Source organism: Helicoverpa zea, chromosome 18 (genome assembly GCF_022581195.2).
Source record: "Helicoverpa zea isolate HzStark_Cry1AcR chromosome 18, ilHelZeax1.1, whole genome shotgun sequence".
Taxonomy (NCBI): Eukaryota; Metazoa; Arthropoda; class Insecta; order Lepidoptera; family Noctuidae; genus Helicoverpa; species Helicoverpa zea.
The window spans coordinates 6,878,737-6,891,779 of NC_061469.1; the positions used below are offsets into that span (position 1 = coordinate 6,878,737).

Sequence of the window (13,043 nt, forward strand, 5' to 3'; positions counted from 1 at the left end):
CTTTGAAATAAACGTTTTTATCCTTTTCTGTCATTCAATAATAAATCATTTTGTCTGCAAATGATTTACGATTGCAATATGATTGTAGAGCAAACTACCGTATAGACCAAAATCACCAAAATAGCAGACCAATCGCACACCAATCAAATGTCAATCGAATACGATTGGTCTTTTATTAGTAGCAGAATGCCCGATATGGTTAAAGCTGCTATTGCGATCATATTGCGATTCGATTTCTATTCGATTTTGACATTATTAACTTAGGAGAATCGGGCCCCTGTTGAGAAAATCTTGGTTAAATCTTCACTTCAGTTAAGTTATAGACACTTCCGTCGATCAATATCAAGTTTTGAATATGGCGCCAAACGATTATTTTTTATCTGTCCAACATTGTACTGATACTCTCGTAATACTAAACGATATTCATTTAAGTCAACTGCGAACGCAAAACAATGTTTTCTATCGAAGTTCTTGCAATTCAAATGTGATTCGATAATCTTTTAATGCACAATATATAAATATTTCAGATTACATTTAAATTATAAGAACTTAGTTAAACAAGGACAATGAAAATTGCCTTGAGAATTAATTATTTTAGTTACCTCTATAATATAGAGTCTACGTGGCTTGGGTCCTTAACGCCTAGAGTAGAACGTTAATATGGGAAATACTGATACGTCAAAAAAAATATTCATCTCGAGGTATTAATTCTTCATACGATTTTAATATTTTTTTCTGGCAGAATATTGCCATGTTGCCATCGCCTAAAAAGAAGCCTATTGACATTAACATACAACATGACAGTTTGGTATCTGACAGAATGGACAATGACATTAATCGGCAACTGAGTCATTGTCAAGCTTTTTTTTTGCAACTCCAAAAAGGTTCCAGTTAGGTTACATGGGCTCTCAGTCAACCAAAATCGTTCGTACTACCAAAATGGCGAGTTCAGCAGACGTGCAGCTATTTATCAAAAAAGCAGTAACTGACAACAAAGTTGTAGTATTTTCCAAGTCCTACTGCCCGTATTGTACGATGGCTAAAGAAGTGAGTATTATAATTTCAAACCTAAAAAACTTGAATTTTAGAAGCAGGAATGAGTCATATTTTTTGTTAGTTTTCCTCCTAAAAACCCTTTTCGTTTCCCAATATTAACCACCAGTGCAAAGTCTACATTTGATTATTGACAGCAATCATTTGTCAATAGTTTATTGCCTTTTATCTTTAAAATCCCCCAGTGTACACAGAGATTACGATAATAATTTCAGGTCTTCCAAAAAGTAAAGCAGCCCATGACGGTTATTGAGTTGGATGAGCGTGATGATGGAGCTGTGATCCAGGAAACCTTGGCACAGATGACCGGCTTCAGAACTGTAAGTTTTTTTCCAGTCATGATTCATTTTGTTTGTCTGTGAATATATTTTTATTGATTGATGTGTCATACTCAATATTTGGACAACAAATTATATGATTTCATGTTTAACTTTAGATGCTAACAATTTTATTTTACTGTAGCAGATTGCATTTTTTACATTATGGGTAGTTTAATGACATCATCTAATAATGTGTTATATTGACATACAAAATCAACAAACTACCTTCACAGTATTATATTAATTTTCCTTATTACCTGCTAATATGTGTGTATGTCTTATTTAGAAAGGCCGTAAACATGCAACTAGGCCTCGGTTCTAATTTATTTTCATGGCAGGCATATTGAGGAAAACTTGAATATTAAAAAATGTGTGGTAAGATCTTGTAAACGTAGGTATGTATTTATCAATCAAATCACTTGCATACCTACATTAGAAGGCACAATAACAGTTTTTATTGTTCCATTGTTTATCATACCAGACAATAAAATAGGTATGACTAATCAGAATGAGGATTACATCTTCACCTTTTAAAAGTCACTTCTATGAATCATGTTTGATGTTTATCACATTTTTAGCACATAAATACATTTTGACACACAACACCCAGTTCATGTGTAAGTATACAGGCAAACTCAAAATAGATTGGATTTTTCGATTCAACTGGTAGTGGGAAATTCAGAATAAAATGTTTTATTTGATGATTTACCTATGCAGCATAATTTTATTTACATTTGATATGCAGCATGATTTTATTGATTATATGTATTTACCTCAAAGTAATTTTTGGTCTGTTTGTTTTACTCGAAATGTTCTGACAATTTCAATGTAATCTGATATACTATTTAATGCAAAATATAACAGTATATCTGATTGCATTTGAATTGTAACAAATTTCCTACATACAGGTAATTTTATTTAGTGCCTTTAGGTAGTACTTGGCATATTTAATACAAACACTGATATATGATATCATTTTTGTTTTAACAAAAAAAGTAGCATTTCTCTTATTATTGCACTAAAATATTTATCATGCATATTAAAATATTTTTACAAAAGAAAACCCAAACATAAAGTATGCAAATGTACTACCTAATAATTTAAATTTCCTTTTCTAAAACTGTCTTTCCAATGTTCAAGGTACCTCAAGTATTCATCAATGGAAACTGTGTGGGCGGTGGCACCGACGTCAAGGCTTTATATTCTTCAGGAAAGTTAGAGCCCATGCTGATTGGCTAAATTTAAAAATAGAATGTTCATTTAAATATGGGAAATACTGTTATTGCTTTTCAATGTGCTGCTCACAAAGAATATTTGCTAAGGATACAAATGATGTCAATGTAATGTTTCTCAAAGTACAAGAACCTATCATGTTAGTTATTCTCTTCTATCAGTAAAGTATTATACTTTTAAGGATCTGTAACACAAAACATGCTGTACGACACATAATAACTTAACGTATTTGCCATTCGAGATTTATTTAATTTTGTGATGTATATGTATTTTTTTAAATAAACAATTTATGGAATGTTTTTGCGGGTTTCATTTTCAATACACCTTTATTAGCTGTATTTACATCAATGAAATAATATGTAACGACCAATTTTGAGGCGAAATTGTGAAAACAAACAAGTCTCATAATAATCTTTATGATTTTTACAACTACGCGAATAATATTTAAATCTCTCTTGACTTCACTCTACAAGCGGGAGGGCCATAATCGGGCCGAATTAATTTTAGAGATTCCTCCATAAATCCTTCGGCTAAACTCACTTGTCCCTCCCTAAGCGCTTTATTACGCACACGGGATGAAAACATCAGGCCTACTCAAGGCCACTACGCGCAGCCACCGAGGGGCCGGGGGCTCCGCTGGCGTGCCTACTAATATTATATCTCCTATGTCATTGATAAAAGCGTCGTTTTTGCGTAACGCGATAGAGTATTGTGACAATTAAGGCGAAGTGTGTGCGAACGAGACGGAGCAGGCCCACGCTCCCCCAGCGGGCCCAGTCGCCGCCGCCCCAGCGAGGCTTCGCGCGCCCGCCGCTAGTTGGCGCTGCGAGCCCGCCCTAGCACAACATGCTATTATTATATCTTATTTAGCGAAGATTCATGTAAACAAACTGGATTGTGCTGTGTTTAGTGTTTATATTTTATGTTTTACATCGCTTGTAACATTCGTTTGTGTGAATCATGTGTTTGTTGTGAAGAGCGGCTGAGAAATCTTAAGGTGAGTAATGTTTTTACTTATTTAAATATATCTAGCTATATTACTGCTATAACAGAAGCCAGTGTTCGAGATAAATGAATGAACTAGGTTTATGTGACTGTCGCGTCTGATAAGGGTGGATTAAATTAATTTGTACAAAACATCAGACGTTATGTTTGTTTACGTTTTATTAGTCTGGATGAGATAAGTTCATAGCAGCTTTATTTCGTTGTAATGATTCTAAGCATCAGTGATTAATGACGATTAAATTGAAGAATTTGTCACTAGACTCGTAGAATTCATTAGAGATCATGCTATTTAATTAGCCATTTAATATTAATTATAAAACCAATAAAGTAATATTTTAAACGCGAAGTTTTATATGGATGTTTGTTACTCTTTCACGAACTAAAACCGAACGGATTTTTCATATTAATTCTATTACAACTAGAATCTATACTTCGTTGATAAATTCACAGTAACTAGGTTTCCAAAATACATGCAAAGTTAAATAATGCTGATGCTAGCCCTGAAAACAAACAACGAAACAAAGATTGCTTTAATCCCTACGGATCAGATACCTACTTCAGAGTGATGATTCAATGAAACTGGAGTATAAGGTTGTGTCAAAATAAGAAAGGATGATAAGAGAAACATATCAAATACCTAATATTGTAAAACTGCTGGCTTCTGCACGCAGTTAGACCCGCGTCCCGAAGAGTCTACTTCACGTTCTAGGAAAAGTATTAGCCTACCTCGAATCTATGTAACACTGAAAGATTTTTTTCGAACCAGTAGTTCCTGAGATTATCATCTTAGAACAAACAAGCTCTTCAGCATTATAATATTATGCTTATAATATTAGCTTCTGCCAACGGTTTCATCCGCATCCCGTTGGAACTTCCGCACGAACCCGTATAAAAAGGCTATAGCTATTCCTTGATAAATGATCCTTGATAAATCTAACACTGAAATATTTTTTCAAACCGGAATAGTTTTTCCTGATATTATAAGCAAACAAACAAACTCTTCAGCTTTATAATATTAATATCTATACCTAGCTACACTTATACCTACAATAATGTACTGGATGCAACATAGGGCTTGCACCAAAATAGATGATGGTGGGGATAATGATCCTCCCTGGGTGCAACTAGACGGGTTAGATGCTTGATTAAGCAAACTTAATTAGAGGGGCATTATAGTGTTCACTATAGTGTTAAATTGCAAAGTACTTACGTATTTTGTTTACTATTTACCTGAATGTAACATTTGGACTAGAGTTTGATACTAATATAATGAATAAGTGAACACATAGCTTTTAGAAGGCTTGGCTTTCCCATTTTCAATATCTATGTAAATACAAAGGATTTTTCTGCTGTCCCATGACAGTACCCACGTCTTTAGCCTTGAATTAAAGCCTAGCATTGTCCACGGGTCCTTTATTTTCATTAGTAATAAAACAATAGTAAATCAAGAATAAGGTTAAAAGAAATCAGTTTAAGTAAAATATTATGTTCAATACCTACTAGCTGTACGGGTAGTACGTATTAAAATATCCTCATTAAATCAGTTTTACGATAAAGCTCTATAACACAAAGTATTTCACAAATTTTAATATATCCCTAATTAACTTCAAGAAAGTACACGTAACGTTCAAATCGTAAGAGCCTTTATTTCTTTGTCGAGCATTATTAAACCGGTCCCGTAGCAGTTAGCTCGAGAATCTCTGAGCCCGAACTGGGGGGATGTTTCGGCGGGAAGGGCGGGTTGCTACGAGGTGAATATAAGCCGGGCGTCAGACAGGCGCCAGTTCAGAGCGCTAGCAGCTCTCGGCTACGGCGTAGTGTCGCGTAGCCCGTGCTACGGAACTTTCTACACAACTTTCTACGAGGACATTTTAATAAGAACTTGAGTTTTCGCGGGTGGTTTTCTTGTGGCGCGTATATGAACTTGTTTTTGGCTCTTTCATTACTTGGTAAGGTTCATTGAATATTAAATAGTTGTTATTTTTACAGCACTTCAAATTATATTAAGCTCGAATAAACTTTTTGTTGTCTGCACATATTATTTTGATAGTACCTTTCAGTAAAACTAACTTTAATCTTATTTTAAAAATAATAAACGATAATTTTGCTTCACTGAGGTATTTAGAATTTATTTTTCATTCGTAAATGTTATAAAGGTTTTTAAAAAATGTCAAAAAAATATTATCGCCTTACTACAAAAACTTAAACACCTGTTTTATACTTGTCTAAAAAAATGTGTCTGCAAAATGAACCATATGTCGACGTCATAATTTGCCATTTTTTTAGACAAGTCTTAAACTGACGTTTAAAAGTTTTTGTGGTAAGACGGTTAATGTCCAAATCAAACATATAGTTCCAATCAAAGAAATTGATTTTACTGTTTTACTGCAAATTCTTTTTACTTTCTTGTTGTTAGTTGTGCTACCAGGGATATTAATTCCACAGTCTTGAAAAAATAAATCTATACTAATGTATAAATGTTATAAAGCTGAAGAGTTTGTTTGTTTGTCATATTGAACGCGCTTGACTCAGCAACTACAAGCCCGATTTGAAATATTATTTCAGTGTTGGATAGCCCATTTTTTGAGGAAGGCTTTGGCTATACTTATTATGTAGGTTCATGCAGAAGTGCCCACGGGATATGGATGAAACCGCTAGCAGAAGCTAGTAAAATATATTTTGCAATGTTCACAATTTATTATACCCGATTGAACTAGAAGCTTCAATTTGAAATTCGGCTCTTTAGAAAAATACAAACTACTTAAACATGAAGTAAAAAGTAAAAGTTTACTACAACATCGTTGTAGAACACGAATACAAGAAATATCAAAGTAACCTTATCTTTTGATCGAAACTTAGTAGTTAATTTTTCATAACTTCATGGAACCGAATGTAAACTAAGGTTTAGTTTAACGAGTCGATGACTTTACATGTATTCACGCAATAATGGGTCGTGGCAGACGGAGAACAAAGTTATCTCAAGAGTTTCCGTATTTTCCTTAAATCAAAAACATTGTATTAACGGTACGCAATTTGTTAATATGAACGACAGGTAATTATGACATTTACGTATAATTTAACTCGTATTTGTGAAAGCTTAAAAAACTCAAAGAGACAACAAAAGTGCAAAAAGCTTAGGCATACCTATTATTTACTCTGCTCTCAGATTCTATTCTATTTTTCAATAAGATCTGTTCACACAACGAGTGAGAACAAACAAACAAAGCGTCTCTTTATCTAAAAGCATGCGTGTCAAAACAAAAGCGAGTAAATAACGTCGACTTTCATTATATAATGTACTGCTAATTTTCCTTTTCACTCTCATTTCCATGTTGTTCAAACGCCAGACAAGAGTACTTATCGTTTTTTGAGTGAAACGCGCTTGATTTTATAATAAAAGCAGTTTATACGCCAACGTCGAGACGCGGGCACACTTCACGAGAGTGGAAAAGTGAAAAAACGAAAAAGCCCCGTTTACTCGCTAGCATGTCAACAAACTTCGGTCTAGTGTAGGTTTGCACTTATTTGCACTCATTAATGAGGCTGAATATAAAAGAGATTTTATTCTCAGAGTGGATCTTTGTTCGGTGAGGCTTATAAAAAGATTTGTGGTTATTCCTTTAAAAAAATATTTTGCCTATTTTTTTATTTTTTGGTGTGTAGACTAATTTTGATTATTGAAAATTCAGTATCTGTATGATTGAGTTGCCTTGCTTTGAAATATAAAGCAATTAAAATTTTTGCTTACCCAATATCGCTTTCACGAATCTATTCGACCGTGTTTGCTTACAGTCAATTTTAATAACTGTACCTATACAAACAAAAACAAACGAAGTAATAATTATTCACGAAAATAAATCATTATAAAAATATCTGCGAGTTTGAAACTTTCGAAGTTTGATGGAAAATGTATTAATTAAACGGCGCGAATGCGTCGTCGGGTGGCTCATCAAAAATGTATAGAATTCGTATGATTTGCATAAAAGTCATTTTATTGCCTCGAAAGACAAACAGAATGGGATATTAGCTGTTGGAATGATTCCAAAATTGTGGCGTGAACTACGCCTAGTAATGAAGGTATCTAGTTGTACCTAGGTACATAGGTACATGGGTACGTAGGTACAGGTGCGAGTTTATCTACGTGTTGAACCGTGTTCCAGTTCCGTCCTCGTTTTTATTTTAATTAAAAGTTAGTCACAGCGCATATGCACTACGAACATCTGTCGAGTTTATCTGCTATGAAGGGAACTGCACTAATTAATTAAACTTAACATACAGTTTTATTCAGGTGTAGGTATAATAATAGTAGAAACTTTAAAGTACACACATTTCAGTCCGGTACACAGATTCCCCCTAAAGAGAGCACCCGTTAAGAATTTAAATAAGTGTCGGCTCGAGTTTGGCAAAGAATTCAATGAGTTGGCGTAATTATGTCGAGCAAGTTGGCGCATTCATTAGTCGTGTTGTGTTTAATATTCATCAGAGCGCGGTCTACAAGTAACATTTTTACTTTACGACTGGCTGCCAAATCCCTGGTACCCACGAACGTAAATTACATGGAAATTAGTCTAAGTTCATTTTGAACCGAGCTTCGTTACAAACACTGAGTAAAGTAACGAAGTTGCTTATTGTTCTAGACAGTGGAGCTCGTTGTTTGCGAAACTCCAATATTTTAACTTATTTTTCTTTATTTAAGTTCATATTGTTTACGTATTTTATAAATATTAATTCTAAAAAGAATAACAAATAATAGTTCAGGATGCAGAGTTCCGGCTGCCGGTAGTTCTGAGCTCTAGAACGTTGTTATAGGAAAAGCCTTAAATACAATAAAATATTATTGTCATAACCTAGTTTTGCTTCACACTATAATATTTGCTAGTTATCAAAATCAATAATTTTATGATATCGTGTATGTCGCATGACATATAATGGGACTCTGTTCTATTTACTTATTGACAATAAAATTCATAGTATTGAAAACATAAAAAAGAACAATGGAAATCGTATGTCTCTGTATCATAACAGCCATTGAATTTTGTCAATACACTACCATAAAATTCATTTTTTTAAAGTACCCTGACGTGACACTTCGCCTTCGATATTTGGGCACTCCATTGAACCTTTTCCCGTGTTATAAGCGTACCGAATATAAAATCAAAGAATATTGTGTTAATCGCCTCGGCGGTGATGGTTTTTAGCGATTTGAATCTGTTTTGTTTAGCGATTTTGTCGGCTTATTCGGCTTAATCGCCTTATTAGCCTTAATCGATTATTGATGTTTTAACTTTGTGAAAAGCTTTGTTAAATGAGCGTATTGATTGAGAAAATATTTTGCTGTAGACATAAGAAATAAAATGTTCGTGATTACTAAACGAATTGGACACACGAAAAAGTATCAAATTAAATGGCATCATCTTGAAAAAATACCGGCACTTGATTCTTTTTAACAATTCATGAACATTCAGATTAAAAAAAAATCCTGTAGGTAGTATTAGCAATTATGGCATTCGTTTATTTGCTCGGCCTGCGGGTGTAAAACTAGATTTTCAATCGTAAAACTAAACTCGTAGCAAAAATACTGTTTTAAAAGCATTTTCCTGCAAATAAAATAACGAAAATAAATAAAACTATTCAGAGCTTTTGCCCAGTTATCAGCGAAAGCTGTTATTTCTAAAACCTACCCATTGGACCAATAAATTGAATTTTACAATCTCGATTTTAATTTGATCTATTTGGGTTCCTTTCTCCTGGTACAGCGGATTCAATGCACGGCATAAACTTTAGATGATGTTGTAATCTTATTAACCGTTTCGGAAGATGAAATCTCGCACAAATATTCTACGTTGTGTTCTGTCATAGATTTCCTAAATAGACACTCGTAGCGCTACGCGCGTAGCCGCCGATGCTTGGCGTAGCGTGTGTTGCGTACTATATTACTACGCCTATTGCCAGTGTTGGAGACAATCCAAAAAATGTATGATGATTTGATGCTTCCCAACAATTTCTATCAGAAACTTAAATAAATAATGCAGAAATTGTATACCTACGGCGTAGCAATAATTGCACTGTCATTCTCAGTGACGATGAATGATCATCACACGTTTAAATATTCATGAGATTGCACACTCTTTGTTGCAGATGCTGAACCGGACGTTAAAACAGCCTTCCGTACAATTATCATAGCAGTGCAGCTCAAATCATTAATTATTTCTAAAAATAGTACAAAGCTATCGAACTTAATCGCTTAAGGTATCTTAGTTTATTTTTGTACCGCTTTAAATAGATACCGAGAGAGAAAACGGTTTGGTAAATCGTGGCTATTTTCTATAACGTACAGCGGTAGATATCTGTATCGTGGTAGTTTTATAGGGGAAACAATGCCAGAGGTTCTCATAAAGCATCGATATCTTGGAGGTTGTGATTTTTCGTGGGTTGTGTAATGGTAGGGTGGTAGTATAATGTGCGAAGATAAGGAGGAGGTCCGCAGCGAGGCGGGCGCCGCCAGCCCGCGCCGCCTGTGCTGGTCGCGCCGCCCGCCGGCGCCGCTGCCCGACACGCGCGGCCTCTGCTGCGCCAAGCTGCTCCGCAAGAACGGCAAGCCTAAGAAGGTATGTCCACACCTTTACTATCTCAACCTAACTACGTAAATACATTGTCCAATGGCATTGTTCACAATATCTCGAGTGAGCGGACACTTTAATGGAGACATGAGAAAGATAAAGTTATGGATGGCGCGCAAAGGATTTTCAATGCTTTTGTCTGACCGTTTTTTGATAAAAGTTTTCCGTATGAAAGTGACTTCAATTCAGGTTCATATTTTCTAGTGTTTTTTTTATTCAAATCCATTTCGATACTTGTTTCATATAGACGCTTAAAAATGTTTTATCTGTACTCAAATTATTTACTGACGTACCTAAGTTATTTACTCTGAAAAAATATTACTTAAAGTACAAAACATAGTCGGATTATAGGACGCCAGATCGAAACGAATATCTACGAGTGCCCGGTAGCACTTTAATACGATTTCCTTCGAATTGAAGATATTACGTATAACTGTTAACGGATATTGGAAGGTAACTAAGGAGAATACAGAATCGACTTCTATATAATATATTTAGTTCGCTCGACTTATAAGGACGCTCCAATCTTGTTATTTAAATGAAACACCCGACCCGAAGGTATCCGCCATATTTCAAGGTAGAGCGCGTTTAAGCTCAATATAATCGAAGTTTGAAGCAACTTCCAGCCATGGCGGTTGACTCGTACCGCACTTACCAAATACATCTTTGATTATCTCTATACACGCAAAGGCATAGCGAAACCTATTATGCAAGTTCGAGACTGGAGTTGATATTATGTACATTGTGTTAAGATCATAACTAGTAAGGCAAAGAAGTTGTCCGCGAAAGTGCTAACTTTGGATCGAATTAGTTGTGGCTGACGTGGAGCGCTTCTCGACTTTGATTAACCTCCTCGGGGGAAACAAATGCACACATGTATGTATACGTAGCTGGAATATCATAAAATACTCATTAAAGTATGTGCGGAGTGTAATAGAGCGCGAGTGTAATTGTGATCTACCGGCGCCGCCGATCTAGGATGTGCAGCCAGAGGTAACATCTAGCTAATAGTAATTAATGCATTGCTATTTTTTTGAAAACTCCTACTATTGTCTGACCAAACCATGATTATGATAAAGCTATTTCAAATCTATGTAAGAAGTTGGAAATTTAAATGATTTACTCATAAAAACAATAAAATGTTATCACTGAATATTCTTGCCACAAACCTCAGTAAAATGTGATTCTTTGAATCAAACAGCATCCGGGAACGGTTGCAGTCACTATTTTGCAATTCTAAGTTTGGCAAAGAGGTTTCAATCTGACTAATGTGTCTACGTATAGCTACCTAGACGTGAAAAGCTCTCGAGTCTTATATCGATGTTTCAATCGAGAGGGACTCACCGCATACAAAACAGCCGGAAATATATTCCATTGAAAAATATTGACGCTAATGTAATAAGAAAATAATATTTTTGCTAACAGTTTCCATGAAAAATATGTCTAATGAGGAAGCGGAAGGTTCCTATCAAAACGTGACGCAAAAGGAAAATTAGCAATTTTCATAATGACGAAATATCTCGTGGACGTCTACAAAACTGTCACCCTAATTTCTTAAAAGTAAATTAATTTACGCCCAGTTAATTAAGCTTTGCATAATAATTATTCTAAAAACTGATTTCTCTTTGAAAAAATGCTGAGTTTACTAATTTGTAATTAAAAGTGTTTGGAATCCTTTGTTGACGGTAAATGCTGATGAAACGAAAAAATACTTCAAAGTAAAAGTTACGTAAATTGGAATTAGATGGAAAAAAAATTAGACGGACTTTTTTTATAACGACATTTTCATAAATCATAAAAGTGGAGTTCCGGAGAATTGAGTCTTCGACGAATGTACCTACGAGCATGAGGCAGCGGCGCTTTGTTCTCACACTGACGAACACGCAGTCTTGTTGATTTCTTTTTATTTTCAAGCTTTTAAATTCTCGCTGCATGCTAACCGCAAGAATATAATAAAATTGACTCAATTGAAGCTTTTCAAGTAAACACACGTGGTTTATTCGCCTTATAGTGACTAACATCATAAAAGATTAGAATTACTTAACGTCGTCTTTAAATAACGTCGAAAATATTTCTGAGGATCGTAAACATTATGTAATTCTATGATAAACTACATTAAAGTAGCTACGCCTTCCGAGATTTACATACTTTTTACTCGGCGCAGATTTGAATATAAATAAAAGAGTATCTTTTGAAAAAAAGATACGATTTCTGAATAAGTAGTTTCGCATTAACATAATCCGAAGATTAGTATAGATACTACCCTCCTATTGAAAGGCATAGCGCCGGAGTTTTAGTTACAACTTCAAGTAATAAGTTAGCTCGGTATTCAAAAGTCATTTATTTTCTTGTCCAAGTTTTTATAGCCTGAGGAATTTGATATAGGTTTTGCGTAGAACTTTTAAATTTTAAGTTGAACTATTAAAGATGGCAACGAAATCATATTTAAAGTTAAGTACTGGAGCTGCACCGACAAGAGCTGGGCTCTTATATTCATGATGATGACTGTTAACAGTAAATTTTGTTCTATGTATATTACGTACCTATGTACGTTAATTATTTAAATTGATATGAAAACACATTAGCGCTAAGAGCGATCGTGTATTATTATTACTCGTCTTCCACACCTAAAAGCGTACCTACATAACGCTATGATTAATTTATAAATAAATGGTGTACCTGCTTTTGTCTGTCTGTGCGAATACATGCTAAGTATATTAACTTTGTACAGTAATATACCCATAATCTAGCCTGTCTAAATTAATCAACTAAATAAACATTATGAATTTCTCGACTCATCAATATTAAACGA

The 13,043-nt window shown here is 34.6% G+C and overlaps 2 protein-coding genes across 2 annotated transcripts in view; both read left to right on the plus strand.

The window, feature by feature from the left end:
• Nucleotides 1–836: 836 nt before the first annotated feature.
• On the plus strand, nt 837–2,905 carry LOC124639055 (glutaredoxin-C4-like). The gene is made up of 3 exons (XM_047176274.1): nt 837–1,047; nt 1,269–1,373; nt 2,514–2,905. The coding sequence occupies exons 1-3, from the start codon at nt 901–903 to the stop codon at nt 2,610–2,612; spliced, it is 351 nt and encodes a 116-aa protein (XP_047032230.1). The 5' UTR covers nt 837–900; the 3' UTR covers nt 2,613–2,905.
• A 6,877-nt stretch (nt 2,906–9,782) lies between these two features.
• The window catches only part of LOC124638929, a 30,394-nt gene continuing 27,133 nt past the window's right edge, over nt 9,783–13,043 (plus strand). Inside the window, exon 1 of the mRNA XM_047176085.1 lies at nt 9,783–10,219. Within this exon, the coding sequence (XP_047032041.1) occupies nt 10,070–10,219 (150 nt within the window). The 5' untranslated portion in view covers nt 9,783–10,069. The remainder of the gene's footprint in view (nt 10,220–13,043) is intronic.